Consider the following 20,789-nt stretch of genomic DNA (forward strand, 5'->3'; position numbering starts at 1 on the left):
TTTCAGAATTGTGGCATACTTCCGGGCACCATTTTTGACATTTTTCTGAGTATACCAGGTTGTCTTTAGACTGAAACTTCATTTCCAGCCAAATAGTTGTGCCCAGATGTGACCATTTCTGAGTTTTGAAGGTCAAAATAATTCATATGCAAGCATGTGACATGGCTGTGACCACTTCTAGCCATCGATATTCATCATTTTCGGAGTGTCTTCAGACTTTTTGGAGCCATTTCAAACTTTCAAAGGGTGTATTCAGACTTGAGAATCAGAAAATCAGACTTCAATACACCATTTTCTGAGTATTTTCAGACATTGGAGGGCGTATTTAGACTTTGTCCTCAGAAAATCAGAGTTTTATTACAACTTTGATATAAAAAATCAATCATTTTCTGAGTGTTTTCAGACCTCCAAGTGATATTTCCAGACCTGGACATTCATTTTTGGGCTCCAAATACTTGATTTTATGAGTTTACATGGATGTCTTCAGACTTAGCAATTATGATCAGACTTATCCTAAGTCTGAAAATTGGTTTTCTTGATGAGAATTTTCCAGATTTCAATCCTGACCTTCATATTTTCCAAAGTTGGTGTTACAATTTTCTAAGACTACCTATCACATGTTGGGACAAATGTCAAGAACAAAGTCTTGATGGTGTCCGGATTTCCACTCCATGGAATGGTTTGTCAACACAAGATTTTTAAGGACAGTGAGTCCGGATGAGGGTCGGATTTGCACTGCAGGGCAGAATTACAAAGGAAGGAAGTTGTCCAGATAGGCATCAAATTTCCACCAAGTGAAGAATGGACAAGGATAATGCGGATGGTTTTGAGGAATGATCAGTCCATATGCAGATGGATTTCCCACCAAGGTTGAAATCAAGTTTATCACATGGGTGTTTAATTCAATGCTTGTTTGTTTTGCAGGATTGTTACGAGGAAAGGAAGCATGATGATCAAGGCTTGAGGTGAAGGAGGATGCACGCAATGAGGATAAGGAAGATCAATACTTCAAAGATTGGATGGGGATTTCCGGATAGAGATTCCAGAAGGCGAAGGTGAGGACTGGATCAATCATGAAGAAGAATTCACTTTGATGGTGAACAAATGAAGGAAAGCAAGTTCAAAAAATGAACACAAAGGATTTTACATCAAGAAATCCAGAACTAAATCAAGGAATTTCAATATCAAAGTGTGTTAAGGAGGGAAATATTTCAGGATTCCAAGATTGGGAAATTTTCCAAACATAAGGAGGGAACAATTCATGGAATTCCTTAACATAAGGATGGAATGTAAAGTATCATAAGGGATTCCAAACATTGTGAAGATGAAAAGTGTACAAGGCAAATTGGTTAAGTGTATAAGGCAAGCTGAGGTGGCATCTTAGTCACCACTCATTCAATCAAAGGGTACCAAGTCAACATTCATTCAAGGAGGGAATAGGTGACACATGGCGCTACATCAAATATTATTTATCTTACCTTCCCTTGTTTCTTATTGGCCAATGTAATGGTGGTTGTACAAACCCTAATTAGGGTTTTATCTTGTAATCTTGGCAGTTGATCTTGAATCAATCTGAGCCATTCATTTCTTTTGAGGCTCTATATATGCCCCCTTGTCTCTCATTTGTAAGAGAGAGTTTTTGTAGAATTGTTGGTATATGTTGCAGCTATTTGAATCCTAATCATTGTTCAATTGTCGGTGATTTTGCTCTTCAAGTGTCGTATTTGCATTCAATTCCTCCAAGTTAGATTAGAATTTAGATTAGAATTTATTTTCATGTATGTTAGATTGAGTGGAAGATTTGTTGAATTCATTTGTGTGGAATCTTTAATCCATACCACTAGCCTCTTGCCACTGGTAAGTGCGCCTTGTGTGGTCAACTGGAATTTGAGTAAGCATAACTTCAACTATTACGCGTTCGTTGACAAGCATCAACTTGGATGGTGTCTACGTTTGATGGTGATAGCCTGAAAATCTTTAAGTATATACACCTTAGATGATTGCACTAAGCTTGTGTCAATACCTGATTGTGAGACCTTGCCCGGTTTGATTCCACTAGATCCATTCATCATTTCCTACATTCCTAGTCTTAGAATAGATTTCCTGAACCCTATTCTTTTCCCTCTTTTTTTTTAGTAAGTAAATCCATAGCCATATTGATAAATCTTAAGTTGTCAGCACACCTATTCCGCATCATTCATGATAATCCAAACATCAACGTAAGTCCCCTTGTGATTCTAGCATTATCACATCAAACCACTGAACTTATCCACACGTCAAGACCTGACATTTCGTAACCTTGGAGTTGTCTCATTTGATTGCGAAGCATAGCATATGAGAGACTTTGTTCAAGAGAGGATAAGATACCTTGGTATTTTATTCTGTGTTCGCATGTGCATAAAAAACACATCAACACCTAGCTAAGAAATCAGCCGCGTTATCTTCTTCTTGTTCTTCTACTACTTGTGTGTTTATTTTCAACCTTTCCTTCAGCCAATCAGGAACAGTGGGCTGCTCAATGCCTTCCATTTCTTGATTGTTCTTTTCACACATGATATCCCGGAGAGCAGAAATCATTCCCTCTTGAAACTCTCCTTCCTCAACATCCATTTCATTGTCTGACTCTAGGATCTTTGTGCCAATAGGAGACGATGATTGTTCATCTTCCTCTTGGACTGATTCTGCATTCTCCTCATGAACCGGAGAAGGAATCTTTACCTCAGCCAATGATTCATCAATAGTTAATATGTATTTTTCATTCTTAGATGTGGCAAAACGAGATGGTTCTAGCCTTTGTTTCTTCTGATCAGGTCCTTCATCCGCAACTGCCTTCCCTTTATTTTTAGCACTTTCAATCGGTCTGTCACTTTGAGTTGCTTCCCCATTTGAAGAATATCCTTCTGCTGCTCCCATCAAATTATAAGTCAAAGTTATATTTCTTCGTTTTAGCTTATGACATTGTTGATCAACCCACCACCTAGTATATTGCATAACCAACCGCATCAAGGTGGTCAAGTCTGCATGCTCAGGTCCTGACCATTTGATAGGAGAAAGAGGTGCATGCTCATCAAAGCCAGGCTAAGTATGTTCTTCGTTATCTTCTAACTGGTCTGGCACAAGAAAAGGTTCAATCATTCTGATGAAACCTATTTTCTAGTTTGGAACACAACCATTTCCTAATTTCATACTCATCAACAGCATTTGCCCAAAAATCTCCTATATCTATTTTATGTCTAAATCTTTATCCATTCACCGATTCAATATTGCCACGAGGATCAAAGTTTTCCCTGGATTGGTAGAAGGTAAAAGGGTACCATTGCATCTCCAATCTAGTTGTTTCAGCTACTTGCGCTGAAGGACAAGATTCTAACATGTTTCCAATAAAGAACGGAAAAGAGATAGCAGCCTTCTGCCTTATTCTTTTCAAACTCCTATATGTTTCCAACTGTTAGAGAACTTCCAACAAGACCATCCTATTGGTTGGATAGATTGGCAATCAATAAGGACAGTCAGTGAAACCTTGGATTCTGATATAAGTAAACTTTGGAAACTGGATAAACCAGGATCCATACTTGCTGATTAGACTTTTTGATTCAAGAGAGAGTCTCTTATGAGTTCCTCCTTGCAATGTTCTTATGACGTACATCAAGAATGCATATTAGGCTCGATAACTCTTCTCCTTAAGCTACAGCTAAGGATAACAATCATATGATCAGAATTCATTCTCATCACCTCCTATTGTGTCTTTGCAAATCAGCCTTGAATATCTGTAAGTTGCAGCCAGTAGATAGATTATGTATGAACTCATGTAGAATGTCTTCGTCCTCTCCAAGTTCATCAACTATTCATGAAGGTTGTCGCTGATTATGCGAGACCAGTTGAATAGCTTTTCTTGGGGTGATTTCATCTATGAAATAATACATCCATGTTTGAAATAGTGCACCTTCAAGGCTGCCTGTTAAGGATATAGCTTCATTCGGATTGAAGCAAGTAATATATAACGACATTGAATGAAGGGTCATGTCCCCATAGGGTCATGACTCTACGTGGCATAAGCCACATAGAAGTCATGCCCCTACGTGGACATGACTCTTCATCCTTTTATTTATAGGCATCGACACTTGCTGTGAACTGAAACCAATTACTATGGCAGTTTCACGAACCAACAAGCTGTCAATATTATCATAGAACATTAATAGTTAGAGTTATATATATATATATATATATATACACACACATCAGAGGTAAAACATATTCATTGCAGTGATCTTATTAAAGTCTATCCTCACTACATATTACCAGACTATTGTATTCTCTATCTCTGATCTAAATTCCTTATCTTGGTATCAGAGCCAAGTTGGTAGAGAAATAATAAAATAGTGACACCTCTTTTCTAAAAAAAACAAAAAAATTCAGACTTGCACTCAGAATCAAAGGAAACTCAATCATGGTGAACAGTGTTAGAGTGGAGGATAGAATCGAAGGTTCATCCAACTTCGTCTCATGGAGAATTCGAATAACAACAATTTTTCAAGAACTCGAACTAGATGCATACATAGAAGAAGATACTAAGATGCCCGAATACGAGCCAAAGAAAACAACCTGGAAAAGAACAACAAGGCTAAGAAAATCATAATTGATGTTGTTAAAGATCACATTCTCCCAACCATCTCAAAACTAACTACAGCTTATGATATGTTCAAGACCATTCAAAACTCATGAAATAAATAATGCAAGCAGATTGCTCACTTTAAAACAGCAATTAATGCATATCTACATGAACAAAGGAGAAACAATCACATCCTATTTCATGAGGATTTCAGAATTAAAAGACCAATTGTCAACTATTGGGAATAATATAGATGATATGGAGCTATCTCTAATAGAACTTAAGGGATTACCATCCAGTTGGGAATCCTTTATTCCAGGCATTAGTGCTCGTCCGACACTACCAAAATTCGATCAACTCAAGAATGATTGTACTCAAGAAGAATCTCGACTAATCACAAGAGGATTGGGTCCAAACAAAGGGGGAGAAATTCAAGCACTACATGCTAACACGAGCAACAAAGGGAAGAAAAGGAAGTTCAAACGGAAGAGAGGAAATAATCACAAAAGCAAAGACTTCTCCAAGATTCAATGCTACAAGTGTGATAAATTTGGACACACTCATAGGTTTTGCCCAGAAAGAAAGAAAGCTCAAGCAACCATAGCTGAAGTCAAGGAAGTAGAGAATCCTCTATTTTTCTTAGCCTTATCAAGCGAACTAAACTCAAACAAACATATGTGGATAATCGACAATGGAGCATCTCGACACATAACCGGTTTTAGAGATCAATTCGAAACCTTTGAAGGCCACTCAACTAAAGAAGTTACAATAGGAGACTATTCTACCTATCCAGTGAAAGGAATTGGGACCTGCTCAATTCAATTAAGAACAAGAGTTACATTACAATTGAAAGATGTTCTCTTTGTACCAGGTATCAAAAGGAATTTGGTCTCTATTTCAGGACTAGTTGATCAAGGATATCGTGTCACCTTCCATGAAGATAAAGTTCTACTCTGGCCTAAAAACTCTAACATAAAGAATGCTATTCCTATAGGATCTAGAGATGGTAGTTTATACAAATTATGTAATACTCAAAAGCAAGCACTAAATCATGAAGTATTAAACTCTAATGAAATTTGGCATAGAAGATTAGGACATCTTCAATTTAGTGCCCTACCTTCTATAGGAAAAATTACCACAGGATTACCCAATCTAAAATCTGATCATGTTGGAACTTGTAAAGGATGTGCTCTAGGGAAGGACTCAAAAGGGTCCTTTCCCTCAAGTGAACACAAATCAAAACTTGTACTAGAACTTGTCCACACTAATTTGTGTGGTCCAATGTCATTACCATCACTAGGGGGATTCTTGTATTATGTGATATTTGTTGATGATTACTCTAGGAAAACTTGGATCTATTTCATAAAACTCAAAGAATCAAATGAAGTGTTATTGAAATTTAAAGAATTTAAGGCCCTAGTGGAAAATCAAACTGGGAAGAAAATAAAGACTCTAAGATCAGATAATGGGGGTGAATATATCTCTAAAAATTTTAAAGAATTCTGCATTTCTATTGGGATTAAGAGGGAGTGTACTGTACCTTATAATCCTCAACAAAATGGAGTTGTAGAAAGAAAAAACAGAACCATCATCGAAGCTGCTAAAGCCATGATGCATGATCAAAATCTACATATCTCATTTTGAAATGAAGCCTCAAATACAGCTGTGTACATTCAAAACAAATGCCCTCATTCAATCCTAGAGAATATAACACCTGAAGAAGCCTTTACTGGAAATAAACCAGATTTAAGCCATCTAAGAATCTTTGGTTGCCAAGTGTATATTCACATTCCTAAAGAAAAGAGAACCAAACTAGAACCCTCCGAGAAGAAAGGCATATTTGTTGGCTATAGTGAAATCACTAAAGGATACATAGTCTATATTCCAGGACGAAGATCCATTGAAATCAGTAGAGATGTCAAATTTGAAGAAGATGTTGCTTATAAACTATCTCTAAGTGCAGAAGATGATCTAACCACGGAATCAAATGAAAATCCTACAATTGAAAATCAGAGGGAGAAAAGCATAGAAAATCATGAACTTCAATCACCTAATTTTGAGAATGCTGAAAATCCTAACAAGAAGAAAAGACCATTATGGGCAAGAAAGATGATTGAAGAAAATAATGTGGAACCTCATGAAATCTTCAAAGAGAATAAGAAAACAAGAAGTCAATCATGCTATGTTGCCCTCATGACCGAACTGACAAAATCTGAACCATCAAATGTTGAAGAGGCTTTAACATGTCAAGCTTGGAAAGATGCAATGATTAAGGAATACCAATCTATCTTAAAAAATGATGTCTGGGACATTGTACCTAGACCAAAAGACAAATCAATTGTCACATTAAAGTGGTCATTCAAAATCAAATATGAACCAGATGGTAAAATTGAAAAACACAAAGCCAGATTCGTTGCCAGAGGGTTCTCTCAAAAGGCTGGAATTGATTACGAAGAGACATTTGCTCCAATTGCCCGATATACTTCTGTAAGAACCATCATTGCCATTGCAACTTCCAAAGGGTGGAAGATACACCAAATGGACGTGAAGACCGCATTTTTGAATGGTGTTATTGAGGAAGAAGTATATATAGAACAACCTGAAGGCTTTGCTACACATGATAGAAATCTCTATGTAGACTAAAAAAAGCTCTCTACGGCCTTAAGCAAGTTCTCAGGGCATGGTACCGAAGGATAGATAGTTATCTCTCCAAACTAGGATATTCCAAAAATGAAGCAAACTCTAACATATACTTATCGGATGGTGACATATTAATACTTGTTCTTTATGTTGATGACTTGTTGATAACAGGAGAAGATCACCTCATTGCAAAATGCAAACAAGATCTTGTGGTTGAATTCGATATGAAGGATCTAAGTCTACTGCACTATTTTTTGGGCCTAGAAGTATGGCAAAAAGAGAATTATATTTTCCTAAATCAAGGAAAATATACCACTGATATCCTAACCAGATTTGGTATGATAGATTGTAAGCCTCTATCCATTCCAATGGAAACAAATCTTCATAAGCTCAAAAGTGAAGCAATAGATTCAGAACCTACAGATCCTACACTATAGACAAATTATTGGATCTCTTATGTACCTAGTAAACACTCACCCTGATATTTGTTATGCTACCAATGTGTTGAGTCATTTCATGTGCGAACCTAAGAAGATTCACCTAATGGCTGCTAAGCATATTCTGAGATACTTGTGTGGCACTATTGGACTTGGCCTGAAGTATAAAAATGTTGAGATACAACTCCAAGGGTATTCTGATTCTGACTGGACAAGAAGTTCCATCGATCGTAATAGTACAACGGGGTGTTGCTTTAGTCTTGGATCAGCTATGATATCCTGGTTTAGCAGAAAACAGTCAGCAGTTGCTCGGAGTTCCACTAAAGCCGAATATATGGCTGCCTCCATGGGAGCACGTGAGGCAGTATGGTTAAGGAAATTGCTAGTTGGACTATTTGGGAAGCCCCTAAACCCCACTGTGATTCACTGTGATAATCAAAGCTGCATCAAACTTTCTGTAAATCCAGTTTTTCATAATCGATCCAAGCATATAGAAATCCCATACCATTACATAAGAGATATGGTAGACAGAGATGTCATCAAATTGACCTACATCAGCACTGAAGAGCAAAGTGCCGACATATTCACCAAACCTCTTGCAAAGTTGAAAGTGGAGTACGTTAGAGGTAAACTTGGTATGACTAAATTATAATGGAAATTTTTGATATTAATCTTAATCATATGTAATTGATATATTCATGAATATCTTGAATGCAATATTGCATGTATGTGTTATGTCATGGAAGGTGACGATCTTTCATGTGATGTAAGTGTAAACCTAAGGTGGCGAAAACCTAAATGCAAATTGAAGACCTAGTCACGATTAAAGTTGGAAACAAAGATGCAGGAGCACAGAATCAAAACGACAAAACCAGGCGTTGCTAATGAAGAGTGTGCTGCAAAGCGTAAAACAATGAGGTACGGGGAAGCGCACCACCTGAACCACAAGTTGAGATCCACCCTCAGGACCGAAGACAAAGAACACTCAGAATGTGAAAAATGTGCAAACTCAGAATCCCACAGTTGGATTTAATTCCACAAAGTTAGTTTGCAAAACTAAATTGTTCAAGTAGAGAACTGCCTATGGGGCCCGTTCAAGATATTTAAAACAAAGGAACACAAGACAGTTATGTCCAACTACTGGATAGACTTCAATTGATAACAAACAGTGGCTGGCAGTTGAGATAGTGGTTGGGGGGATAACTGAGAATTAAATGGGCATGGGTTAAAGCTGCCAAGTTCTAGAAGGCAGATCAGGACTGTTGGATGCAGTCAATCCTGGCCATCGATTCAAATTGTAAAATCTATAAAAGGCAGAGCCTTTCTCTTGTAAAGGGTTAGATGTAATGTCCCCTTCTCCGCAGTGATTAGTTCAGTGGTCCATTGGCCTATTCCAGAGACCCGTAGGCAATTTGGAAAGGAGAATTAGCGTTTCCAACTTTTGTGGAGTTCTACTCGAGCTTTTTAGGGTTTACTAAGAGGGAATTCTTCAGTTTTGTCCATGGTTTCTTTCTCAATTTTTCATGAACTCCAGGGTGGCATAACATGCTTTTGATTCTTTGGTGAAGTGAGAACTTACTATTTTTAGTAAGTTAGGGTTTGGCTGTTTGGATGATGTTGTCTTACTGAGCTTTCCAAGCTCTTTCTCCAGGTGCGAAGATCATGTTTTTCGGAGGAGTATTCCATGACTTACTATTTTTAGTAAGTGGCAGTATTGAGCAATTCTATTTTTAGCAGTTTGGACAGGGTCATGTTCCTGTAGCAGTTCAGTGGTCTTCATTGCTCAGCTTCATCCTGGATTTTGTTGATAATTAGTATTGGAGTCATAAGTGATTTAATTAAATATTATTTCCTTATCCTAACGTTTTAGGCGTTGAAATTTGAAGAATGCAATAAGTTATTGTTGAAGACTTAGGCAAGTTCAAACTTGCTTAATTATTGTTTAAAATGCAACTTAGGCGCCCACCTTGGGAAATGAAATGAGATGAAATATCATTTGGATGCCATGTGATAGTGAAATGAAATGCAAATTGGAGAGGTGAATTTGGGAGCATTTACATTTGAATTTCAAAGGGAAAAATATATAAATACAGGTGTTTGTCCTCCCATTTGGATATCTTGAAAAATTGCATCGTTATGCTGCCGGTATGGCAATTGAAATCTGAGCTTCGAAGTGAGCCTTCCTAGCTAAGTGCAGTTTTGTACTTGCAAGACAGTACCTAACTGTTTTACCTGTCCTTTCAGTGATATTTGCGAGTTTGTCGAAGAGTGGAATTGCTGGTTCTGCTGTAGTTCGAGTTTTGGTGTGTTTCCAGGCTACTGGGGAAGTCATGGCTGAAGCATATTTTCATTCATAAGTCTTTGTGTGACCTCCCGCTACTTCTAGGTATTGGCTCCTTGGTTTTCGATGTCCTAGGCGATTCTTCCTGTAAGTTCGCATTGGTTTTCGTGGTGTTTTGGAATTTATCTTGCAAATCGAACTTTTGTTTTGGTACGCCCTATGCTGGAGGTGCTTTGGGTTGTGTGTCTTGGGTTTGGGGCATTGTTAATTGTTATTTATCTATTCTATCCTTATCACTTTCTTTGTATCTTTCCTTTGCATCAAGTTTGGGGGTTTTCCGTTGAGTATAGAGAAAGATATGAGCAATGTGGTGGGTTTTCAGCTGCTTGTCATAAAATTACAGATTTCCTGAAGTTGGTGTTTGGGAGTGCCTTTCATAGTGTGAGTAGGTTAGTTGATTTGGGAGTGATTTGGGGTGTTTTTGGGTGAGTTTGGAGAGTGAATTGAGCATTTCTTAGTTTCTTCAAGTTGTTGGTTTGTGTGTTATTGATCCTAAGATTTCATAAATTCATGTTGAAGAATCTTTTGGGAGTTAGTAACTGTTTGAAGAAATTTATCAACATTGGATAGCATTACTTCTCTATTCTATCTCTCTATTTTATATTGTAAGGTTAAGTAGTAGTACTACAAACCATTTCTGGATTGTAAGCATTCCCACTCGAAAGTAGAAGAGGCTGGCTTGCCGCCTATATTTTGATATTTGTTACTCAGTCCTCCCACTGCATAAGCGGTTGTAATGTCCCCACTTTAGCAGTTGACCAAGTGTATGTGCGTTAGCCTAGCTCTACATGGTCCCAAGGGCTAACAAAGGGTTTAAGGGGATCCTGGAGTGTTTTAGCCTAGTCATTTCCAGTTTAGGCCAAAACGGAGTTGATTTACTTAGTTTCAGGCATATTTACTATTTTTAGTAAGTCAGCATGACACAACGGAGGCTAGTTTTGGTGATTGGATTCGATACTCCTCGGCGAGAGCTTTCCAACAAGCTATCACTCGCGCTATTCGAAGTCCGATTGCTAATATATTTTAATGCCTGAAGTGTTATTAAAGTAACATTTAATTTAATTGTAAAATATTAAAGTGTTACTTTAATATTTATTTTATGGGGATGTGTGCAAATCAAAGGGGCACCCAAGGGAGACATAAGTGAATATTTTAATATGTTTTATATTGCACATCTTTTATCCCACATTGCTCAAGTGAGTTGGGTCAACCCTTGGAGAAAGAATAAAAGGAAGCATTTGTGGCTTCATTCAGCATGTTGAATATGAGAAGAAATTGATGTGTGAGTTGCAGATCCATTCTTGGCATTAGAAGACGTCTATCCTCTCTTGTGACATTCTAGATGTCATTCCCTTGGGGTTTGGCCTTTGGAATCCATTGCTATCAGCTTCATTAACAGGCAGATTGGGTGCATCTCCAGCTACAGGCAGATTTGGTGTTTTGCTCATACCTTCTTCACTTCTTGACCAATGCTTATGCCATTCTGAAGGGATGATTTTATGAAGATATTGGACTGATTGAAGACTAATTAATACTGTAGCGCAGCACTATTCACGTTACTATAGCACGACACTATTCACTCTACTGTAGCATGGCACTATTCATGTTACTGTAGCAGCAAGATGGGAAGTCATTGTTGGAACATTATGTCAAAAATGTTGGAGTATTTAGTGAGTTGAAAAATCTGCTATGTATTTGACTTTATTAATTCTGGAAATAATATCATATCAGCAGTAGTTCAATCTTCATGTTGCATATTATTGTAATTTCCTTCTAGTTCATGTTATGTGATTTTAAACCTATGCAAAGACTTAAAAGTTAAAAACAAACAAACATTTCATCTCCGAAGCCATAAGAGGTTTAAACATTAAATGGAGAAATAAGGAGTTGGATGCAAACTATTTGACTAAATTCCTATCAGCAGTTGGTTTAGTTTTTGGGCATTCTAGGGTGTCCATTACAGCGGTTGAGTGGTATATGTTTGTAATGGTCTTGCTGCATAAGCGGTTGAGTGATGTTTGTTGTAATGATCCTCCCGCTGCATAAGTGGTTGAGTTGAGCTTGTTTGGTGTGTTCAGTCCTCCCACTGAAACATTGCGATTGAGTGATTCATGTTTTGGGAGTGTTGTTTGTCTTGGCTGGTTTATCACCAAGCTTCTTGATTCACCTGCTGGATAAGCGGAAGAGGTTGGCTTGCCGCCCATTATTGTATTCAACACTTCAACACATTATTATTAACGATCCCCTGCTACCGTATGCTCACACCCTCCCAGTCTGGGCTCTCAGTGATCAAAAGGTGTAGGGTTCCCTTCAGTTGTTTGGATTTCATTATTCTAACCCTAACGAGTGATTGGTGTGATTGTAATCTTGCTATTGAAAAATCAAAAAATTAAGGGGAATATTACATTAGACAGATAGATTTTTAAGGTTAGATAGTTAGATTTTTTGTAGAAGGTTAGATTTTAGTCGTTAGATTATTAGGAGTAGCATAGAACTACTGCAAAAATTGTTGTAATGACAGCCAAAACCAATATATGAACATTGAAGTATGGTGTTTGTTATCTTGGTTTTCTTTTGTTTGCATGGTTTCCTTCAGTAGGCTTAGACAGATCCTTTCTGGTATGCGGGTATTTGATGGATTTGAGTTCATACCATTGGGGATATGTTGATTGTGTATCCCTTTGTATGGTTAGTCTGAGCCTTTAAAATCGTGCTTAGTTCAATTGCAGGTGTTTGTCTGAGCTGTGCCAGAATTGGGTGCTTAGGTATGCACCTGCAGTCTGAAAATCTTCTAAGTCTCCCTTGAAGATTGCACTGTTATTGTGAGGTTGTGAGTTATTCTGGCCAAGCAAGGATTGGTTATGTCGAATCCGTCTACTCGCACACCAGTCTTGTTAATTTTAGGTCTCTTAACCCTATCCTTTTGCATTTATTTTTACCACACCATCGTGGGATGCAGACCAACTTGTTGTAGGCCGTAAACCCCTTGTGTTACCAGCAAAACACATCAAACCATTGAGCTATCCCGCAGTCATGAACTAACAATTGGAACCTTGAGGTTGTCCCCATTTATCAATTAGAACAGCAATAGGGATTCCTTATACAAGAGAGGATAGGATACTTAGCGAGAATACTCTATTCTGCGTTGGCTGGATAGAGTTGTAGCAATACGATTTTAGCCACGTCAACACTACACACTTGATTGCTCATCACACCTAAGACTCATACCTCGGCTCGACTTAGAAGCTATATTGAGAAATATCATTCAATGATCATCTTGACTCTTATCTATTACTTGAGCACTTAGAGCTAAGAAGACTCCAAACTAGTCTAGCGAGGGACCGGGCTGCTACTAGACTGCAAGACTTGATCACATCCTGATGACAAAGGCATTGTATCTTCTCACAAGAAAAAGGTTAAAGACACCAAAATTATTGCAAACTAGAAGACTAAGTTAGAACAACTATGCTACCAAGCAAAAAGTGGGGGTCCCCATTTGCAATGGGGTGATGTGTGAAAACGTCACAATACATACCACAAGTCACCTTGATTCATAACCACAGCCTTTAGGTGGCCACCTTTTCCCATAACCTATAATTGTAAACTAGGCTTCCTCGAGGTTCAAGACTAGTATGCAACATTGGGTGTTAAGTGGACAGTCTGATCTTTTCATCCAGTCACAACAAATTTAAACACAAAGTGCATTTAATAATGGTGCTCAAGGCATACCATGTTTTCTAGCCAGTTCTCCCATGAGAATCTATCAACAGGCCTCACTCCCTCATTTTAACATAAAAATTGTCAAGTTTCCCCTTGAAACTTAATTTAGAGCCATTTTTCTTGAAAAAGTGAAGGCATCTCGGTGATTAGGATATTGTAGCAAAGTGTTAACTTCTATCCCAAAGTCTGCACTAATACTTTGGAGCTCCATGGTATTCTCTACAGTGAATCTCTTCATGCTAGGTGACCTTTTTAAATGTTTCTGCGCTATGTGAGACAGGTCTTTTCTTAGCTATACTTGATTTTCACTCTATTTCTTCTTGTAATGGCATTATCTACAACGAACCTCTTTATTTTAGGTGACTATTTTATACGTTTCTACACTATGTGAGATAGGTCCTTTCATAGCTAAACTTCACTTTCACTTCATTCTTCTTGTAATCTACATTTCCCTTCTCTTTCCCATCGCTCATCCGTCTCCATCCATTTTCCTCAACTTTCAAATCCATTAAACCTCATTTTCCATCCCCCACCCTTCTCCTTGCATCCTTCTAGGTTATCTTCTTCCCTAGTTTTTGTTTTCTTTTAATTTCCTTGTTAGATTTCATCAACACTCTTCCATATTGCTTTTTCCTCTCTCCCATATCAGTCCTTTCTATAGTCATATCAGTCCCTTTCCTTTCATTTCCATTTAGTGTTCTTTTTTCATCTCCAACTCCCCCATTCTCTTTTAAACCCGCAGTTTCTCTAGTGTTAGGTTTTCTTCCCAATTTATCTTCAAGTCCATTCAATTCTTCCTTTAACCAATGCTTTCTCCTTCCTACTTCAATCCTGTTTCCATATATACCACTCTTCTCCGATTTTGTTTCCACTCGTTTTTTCTTTTCGCTCTCCCAACCTCACAATTGCCAGAGCTTTCATTTTGTTTCCATTTACCCCTTCCTAATAAGATTTACTTGTCTATGCTTTGAATTAGTAAGATTTTTTAGTGTGGACTTTATTTCAGTATTTCATCATTGCCATTGAACAAATGGATTTGCGCTTAAAAACCCACAAGAAAACTGACTAAGCCATACTCCATTTATCACCCCTTTGCCTGATTGGTATGAAGATAAAACAGTTTATGTAATTTATTTGTTTACAATGCTGGTAAAGATACAAAGGATCATGCCTACACTTGCTAAATAATGAAACCCTTTGCTCATAAACCTGTGAATGTGTCAATTATCCACATGTATAGGAGCTGTAGCTGCAAACTTGTATGAAACCAACACAGACGAAGTTAGTGACAAAAAATTGGGCTTCTGTACTATGTCAATTGGACCTAGTTTTAATTTGTAGCTTTGTCTGTCAAATATCTTGATTATTCTTTAAGACCCTCGTAAGAATTACCCTACTGAGTCCTATGGGGCTCGAAGTGTAGAAACTGGAGTCCAGTCTTGTCTCATTGGCTTGCCCGTCTTTGATTCAATCACAGGGTTTGTCATCCTACCTAGATCGACTTAATCATGGGTCTAGGTGCTATGTCATCCCTTGGAGCGGACGGTAGCAAGAAAAAGAACCAACAAATGTCTTGGGCAAAGGCTTTCAGTATTACAGACTTGGCAACCTAAAATAGAGAAAGACATATCTCATCTTCAAATCAACGACATTATTTGGAGCAGCAAGCCTTTTTCCAACTTATGGACAAGCATCCGTCTCTATAGTGGATAGAATTTTCCATTCCATAAGGGCTTTGGTTATTTGAAAGGTGCCTTCTTGGCAGACCCAGGACCAAGCAAGTCCTCTTAAGGAAGTTTCTCTCTTCTTTTGGGCCATGCAGCTCAAAGTCAAAAGTGACAATTTATTTGTTAGACAGAATCTGAATAGGCAGGACATCAGCCTAAACGAATGCCCAAACCTCAACAAAGGCATAAAAAAATATTTAAATGAAAAGTTTATAGTAATGTTGTGGAGGAAGAAAAGAAGCACAAAATGACAACACTGTATCAGAGGATTTAATTCGGCTTATGAGCATTCTAAAAGGCTTATATAAGGACCGAAATCAAATGGATAGAAAAGATGAAGATCCTCATTGATCAAATAAGGATTAGCTCCTATAGGCTCAAATGTGAGACAAGTAGATGGATGACAAAGAAATAAATGAGAAACAATTTATATGTTTTGCACCACAACGGTACTAGAAAAAAAGGTACATTTGATCTCTGAATACCCAAGGGTCAAGGACATCCCAGCCAAATATGAGGAGACACTAAAAATCGACTCCATGTCAGAAATCTTCAAAGAAAACAAATTAAACGGTTTGGAAAAACTACTACATTAAATCTCAACAAGAAAGAAGCAGCCTTCTAAAGGACACCACATATCCCATGAATCCTTGATAAATGTAGAGGCCGGTGCAATCAGTGGTCCCATCGACCATTCATGGATGTAATTAAAATCAAATCATTTCAAAGCTTATATTTGGAAAAAATACTAATAGCCATGTCTATGCACTACTGTCTTATCCACACTGTCGCAGGAAGGTTTCATTGTTCAATTTCTGGCCCCATTGACTACCAATTACAAAGCCAGCCTATCGAAATTCGATGGACATTAACTGCCAATGGCAGACATATACAATTGCCATAAATATTAACGCTATAAAAAAATTTCACGTCCAGCTTCTACAAATGACAAATATTTCTATTACGGCACTAGAAAATGCATTTGTAGCATTGAGAAAAAGCATCTTCAATGCGTTCAACCGTTGCAAGAATAATTAATCTTAACTATGATCAAAAAAGGAGTGAAATATTTCTATCATGGTAAAAGTTCCAAGTCTCCGCTGTTATATTCCTACTTGTCTAAACCTAATGGAGATTTGAGGGTTTCTAAGTACTATGACAAAGTAAATTTTAGCAGATTACACATTTAAACAACCGCTTTAAAGCTTAGAAGTAATTGAACTAACCGTGACAATTGACTGTGAATCGTCCATCGAAATTGTTGACAAGTCCTAGCTTTCCGTTTCACCTCTTCTGTTAAGACTGGCCAAACTGTCGAATACAAATGTTCAGGTGGATTTTTATTTTTATTTTTGCTTGGAGCTCATTTTAAATCATCAAAACGGTTTGAGAGCTGTGTTCTATGTTGCTGGACTATACAAAAAACCCGTAGTCTTTCAATTCATATTTTTCTTAAAACCCATCGTCTTTCATTTCATATTTTTTCTTTTCATGTTTTAGTCTTGCATAGACTTTTTAAGTGTAGAAAAGTGCCTCTTTTGTTTGTAAACTATTATTGGTTTTTTGTTTTAGCAAGTTATGCAATACTACTGTTAGGATATTCATTTGATGAGATTGTATTATTTGGAAGTATGTGTTACTTTGATTCACAATTTTTAGGAGGGAATTTAAGACATCAAAGATAAATGTAAATGATAAAGCTACAAGATCTTATATGAAGTGATGAAAAATGTATCATTATTGTAAAGATGAAAAATAGTATGATTTTTATATCAATTTAGTCAAAAAAAAAAAAGTGCATTAATAATAAATGCTTTAGATACTAACAATAGCTTCCTATTAAATAGCTTTTATATAGTATTTTTGAAATGAAGTATTAAATTTTTAATTATTTTTTTTAATGAAATATTAAATAGTAGATTTGTTATGTATTAATTGAATTTATTTTTTTAATTTTTTTATAAACAATACCATTACGAGAGTAGCTCCCTATATTAATGAAAGAGAATGATATTACGCTGAAAATTCCTCATAATTGAGGAAGCAAAACAACCCATCACCCAACACTAAAACATAACAAAAAGCTAGATACCCTACACGAAATGGTGATAGAAAAAGCCAATCCCCAGACCCAAATTTAGAATCCTCCTAGCACTAGTTTTGAACAAAAGGGGACTAATCAAAGCCCATTATCTTGATCAACCCAAAACAATCCTATTTTCTTACACCCTCATGGAATGATGCCCAAGTGCCTTCATTATTTTCTCCATACTAACGAGCATACCAATCTGGACTTCAAAACTAGCCTTGGCCACTATGGGCCAATTGTAGTCCACCAACAAGATCATTCCTAATGTTGAAGCCTTGTTCCTACTACTCCAGAGTTTGAACAATAGGGGAATAAAAGGCTTTGTAAATATGGCCATCATGGATATGTGTATCTCCCCCAAAGATTGCTCAAACAATCATCTTAATAGCATTTCTAACACCATTCATCTTACACTTGAAGAATCTGCAACACTGCTTGTCCAGTGTTTCCTTGTGACACAAACATCTAGTTCTAAACATGAATGCCATCAAAACACCCCTTTGAGAAGTATCCAGCCATACAAAGGTCACGGCCTAAAATGATTGTGTGTTCATCTTGCCATTCCCAATTGTTATATAGTCATACTCATGCCAGATCTCAAACAACATTGACTCCTAAGAAGAAGCTTAGGATTAGGTTTCATAAGATATTGCCATCCTTGGGATCAAGCACATTTATCGAGATAGCATCAGCGAAGAAAATGTAATCGACAGTCACTTCTACCATACCATCCAGTACTCATGAGGATTCATGTAGTCTGATTAACTCTAAACATATCAAAGAGATCATTTAGTGTATAAAGCAATCTAATTAAAATAGTGTTTCCCATCTCCAAGGATATCTACAAAAAGACAATACAAAGCCCAGTATGTGTCACAAGGTATATGCATGACCAAGAAGGAATTAATATGGGAGATGTCCTTTGCGAGGAGAACATATAGACATTCTTCAATCTTGTTTAATAATTTCTGCTAAATCAAGCCACAATTTTAGGGAGTCCAAAATGCTTTCCACTTTCCTATTGTCCACTCCCATATTGGCGAGGAAATCAGTTGATCTGTTGGATTCTCTATAGATATGAGACCCTGAAAACCAATAGCTAGTCTATCCAACACCTAATTCTAGGTATCCACTACTTTAGTTTCTAATTTTTTATTTGTCCCTCAGAGATGGTGTTAACACAAATCTATGAATCACCTTCAATGTCCACCCTATGAATGCCTCTCGCCATACACATCCCCAAACCTCAAGCCAATGTCTCCATTTCTGCCTCATTATTTGTAGCCATCTGAATATAACTATGAAGAACCCAAACAAATTTGCCTTCATCATCTAGTATGATACAACCTACTCCAACCTCTCTCAAATTCCCTCTAGCAGCACTGTTAGAGTTTAACATGTACCTGCCCGCATTTGGGGTAACCTAATGAGCACCTAATCTTTGCTTGGATTTCCCTATAATACAGATCATAAGAGTTTTAAGTGGAGACCACAACATCTAAATATCTTTGTCCCATCTCGAAAAATATTCTACTCTCTTACTTGTTACTTTTGCATTTACCACCTCGCAGATCCCATTCCTAATATTGGATATTAAAGATTCTATTGGCAGTACCTTATCATAGAAAATCCTTTAGTTTTGTTCTTTCCAAAGTTGTCATACCACCATGGATGACCCAACTAACCAGATGTCACTCACCTATCAGAGTAGTTTAACTTTTTCCCTCTACACTCTCTCTCTCCCTTTCCCCCCTCTACCCATCTCCCTCTGCCTCTGCCTCTCTCTCTTACCCTTTCTATCTCTCTCCTCCCTCTCTCCCTCTTTATCTCTCTATCTCTATCTTTCTCCCTCTCATCCCTTCCCTCCCCTCTACCCCCTATTCCTCTCCCTTGCCCCCTCTCTATCTCTTTATCTACATATTTTGCCCTCTTTTACCCCCCTCTCTACTCCTCTCTATTTCACAACACTTAGGTAGAGCCCAAAGTGCTAGCACTAAAATCTAGGACCAAAAACGTGAATGGGTTACTTTACTTAACCTATTCATGTTTTTGTCCCTAAAGAGGTGCCCATCTGTAGTTTGGTTCTATAGTGCCAAAAAACTATACGTGTTTTTTTACATAAAAAACCTAGATGGTTTTTTTAACACTATAGACTTTCCAAACCCATTTCGTCACCTATGCATTTTAGGGGGCAATAATGCAAACAATTTAAGGGAAAGCAACCCATATGTAGTATGTGGAGTTAAAGTGGCCTTCTTCCTTTCCCTTCTACCTTTCTCTCTCTCCAATCTCTCTGCCATCATCTCCTTTCCCCCATCTCTCTTTCTCTCCCCCCCCTCTCTTTCTATATTCTCTCCCCCTATCTCTCAATCTCATTTCCCCTCCCTTCCCTCTTCTCTCTCTTTCTCTTTCTCAACCTCTCTATTTCCCCCTCTCTCTTTCTCTTTCTCAACATATCCCCCCCTCCCCTCTCTCTCTCTCTCAACCTCTTTCTTTCCTCCCTCTCTTTATGAACCTCAACCTTCCCCATCTCTCTTTATCAACCTCTCTCTCTCTAAACCTCTTGATCTCTCTCCCCCTCCTATCCCTCCTTTCTTTTCCCTCCTCTCTATATTTCTCTTTCTCAACCTCTCCCTTCCCCCCTCTCTTAACCTCTCTCATCTCCCTCCTCTCCCCTCCCTCTCTCCCCTTGTCTCCCTCCTCTCCCTTCCCCCCTCTCTCTCTCTCTCTCTCTCTCTCTCTCTCTCTCTCTCTCTCTCTCTCTCTCTCTCTCTCTCTCTCTCTCTCTCTCTCTCTCTCTCTCTCTCTCTCCTCTTTGTTAGGCCAAAGTGCTAGCACTAAAATTTAGGACCAAAAATGCAAATGGGTTATGTTTCCTTAACACATTCATGTTGTTGTCCCTAAAGAGGTGCCTACATATTGTTTGGGCCTATAGTGTCAAAACCCTACATGTGATTTTTATCAAATAAACCATATGGGTTTTTGACATTATAGACTTTGCAAACCCATTTGGACACCTAAGCATTTTAGGGGCCAAAAACACGAATGGGTTAAGGAAAAGTAACCCATACATGTAATGTTGAGTTAAAGTGCATTAACAATTGCTAAAAAAGTACAAAATATCTCGGTGAAGGTCCCACTACAACTGCTTCTTCTTTCCTTGCGACATTATCAAATAGTGTAAGAGTTTCTTTTGTTTTATATGACTTAAAATGATTGAAATGTA

At 37.7% G+C, this 20,789-nt stretch overlaps 1 protein-coding gene across 6 annotated transcripts in view; it reads right to left on the bottom strand.

The window, feature by feature from the left end:
- LOC131063777 (uncharacterized) overlaps nucleotides 1-16,960 on the bottom strand; it is a 287,839-nt gene extending 270,879 nt beyond the window's left edge. For 5 of the 6 annotated variants that reach the window (XR_009111129.2, XM_057997712.2, XM_057997713.2 and 2 more), the window contains exon 1: nucleotides 16,701-16,960. Coding sequence is in view for 5 of the 6 variants with exons in the window: in XM_057997712.2 (XP_057853695.1) it covers nucleotides 16,701-16,727 (27 nt within the window). In the remaining variant the exon portion in view is untranslated. The remainder of the gene's footprint in view (nucleotides 1-16,700) is intronic. The other variant, XM_057997709.2, reaches the window with a different exon arrangement.
- Nucleotides 16,961-20,789: the final 3,829 nt, after the last annotated feature.

The sequence above is a fragment of the Cryptomeria japonica genome, chromosome 5 (assembly GCF_030272615.1).
Source record: "Cryptomeria japonica chromosome 5, Sugi_1.0, whole genome shotgun sequence".
Taxonomy (NCBI): domain Eukaryota; kingdom Viridiplantae; phylum Streptophyta; class Pinopsida; order Cupressales; family Cupressaceae; genus Cryptomeria; species Cryptomeria japonica.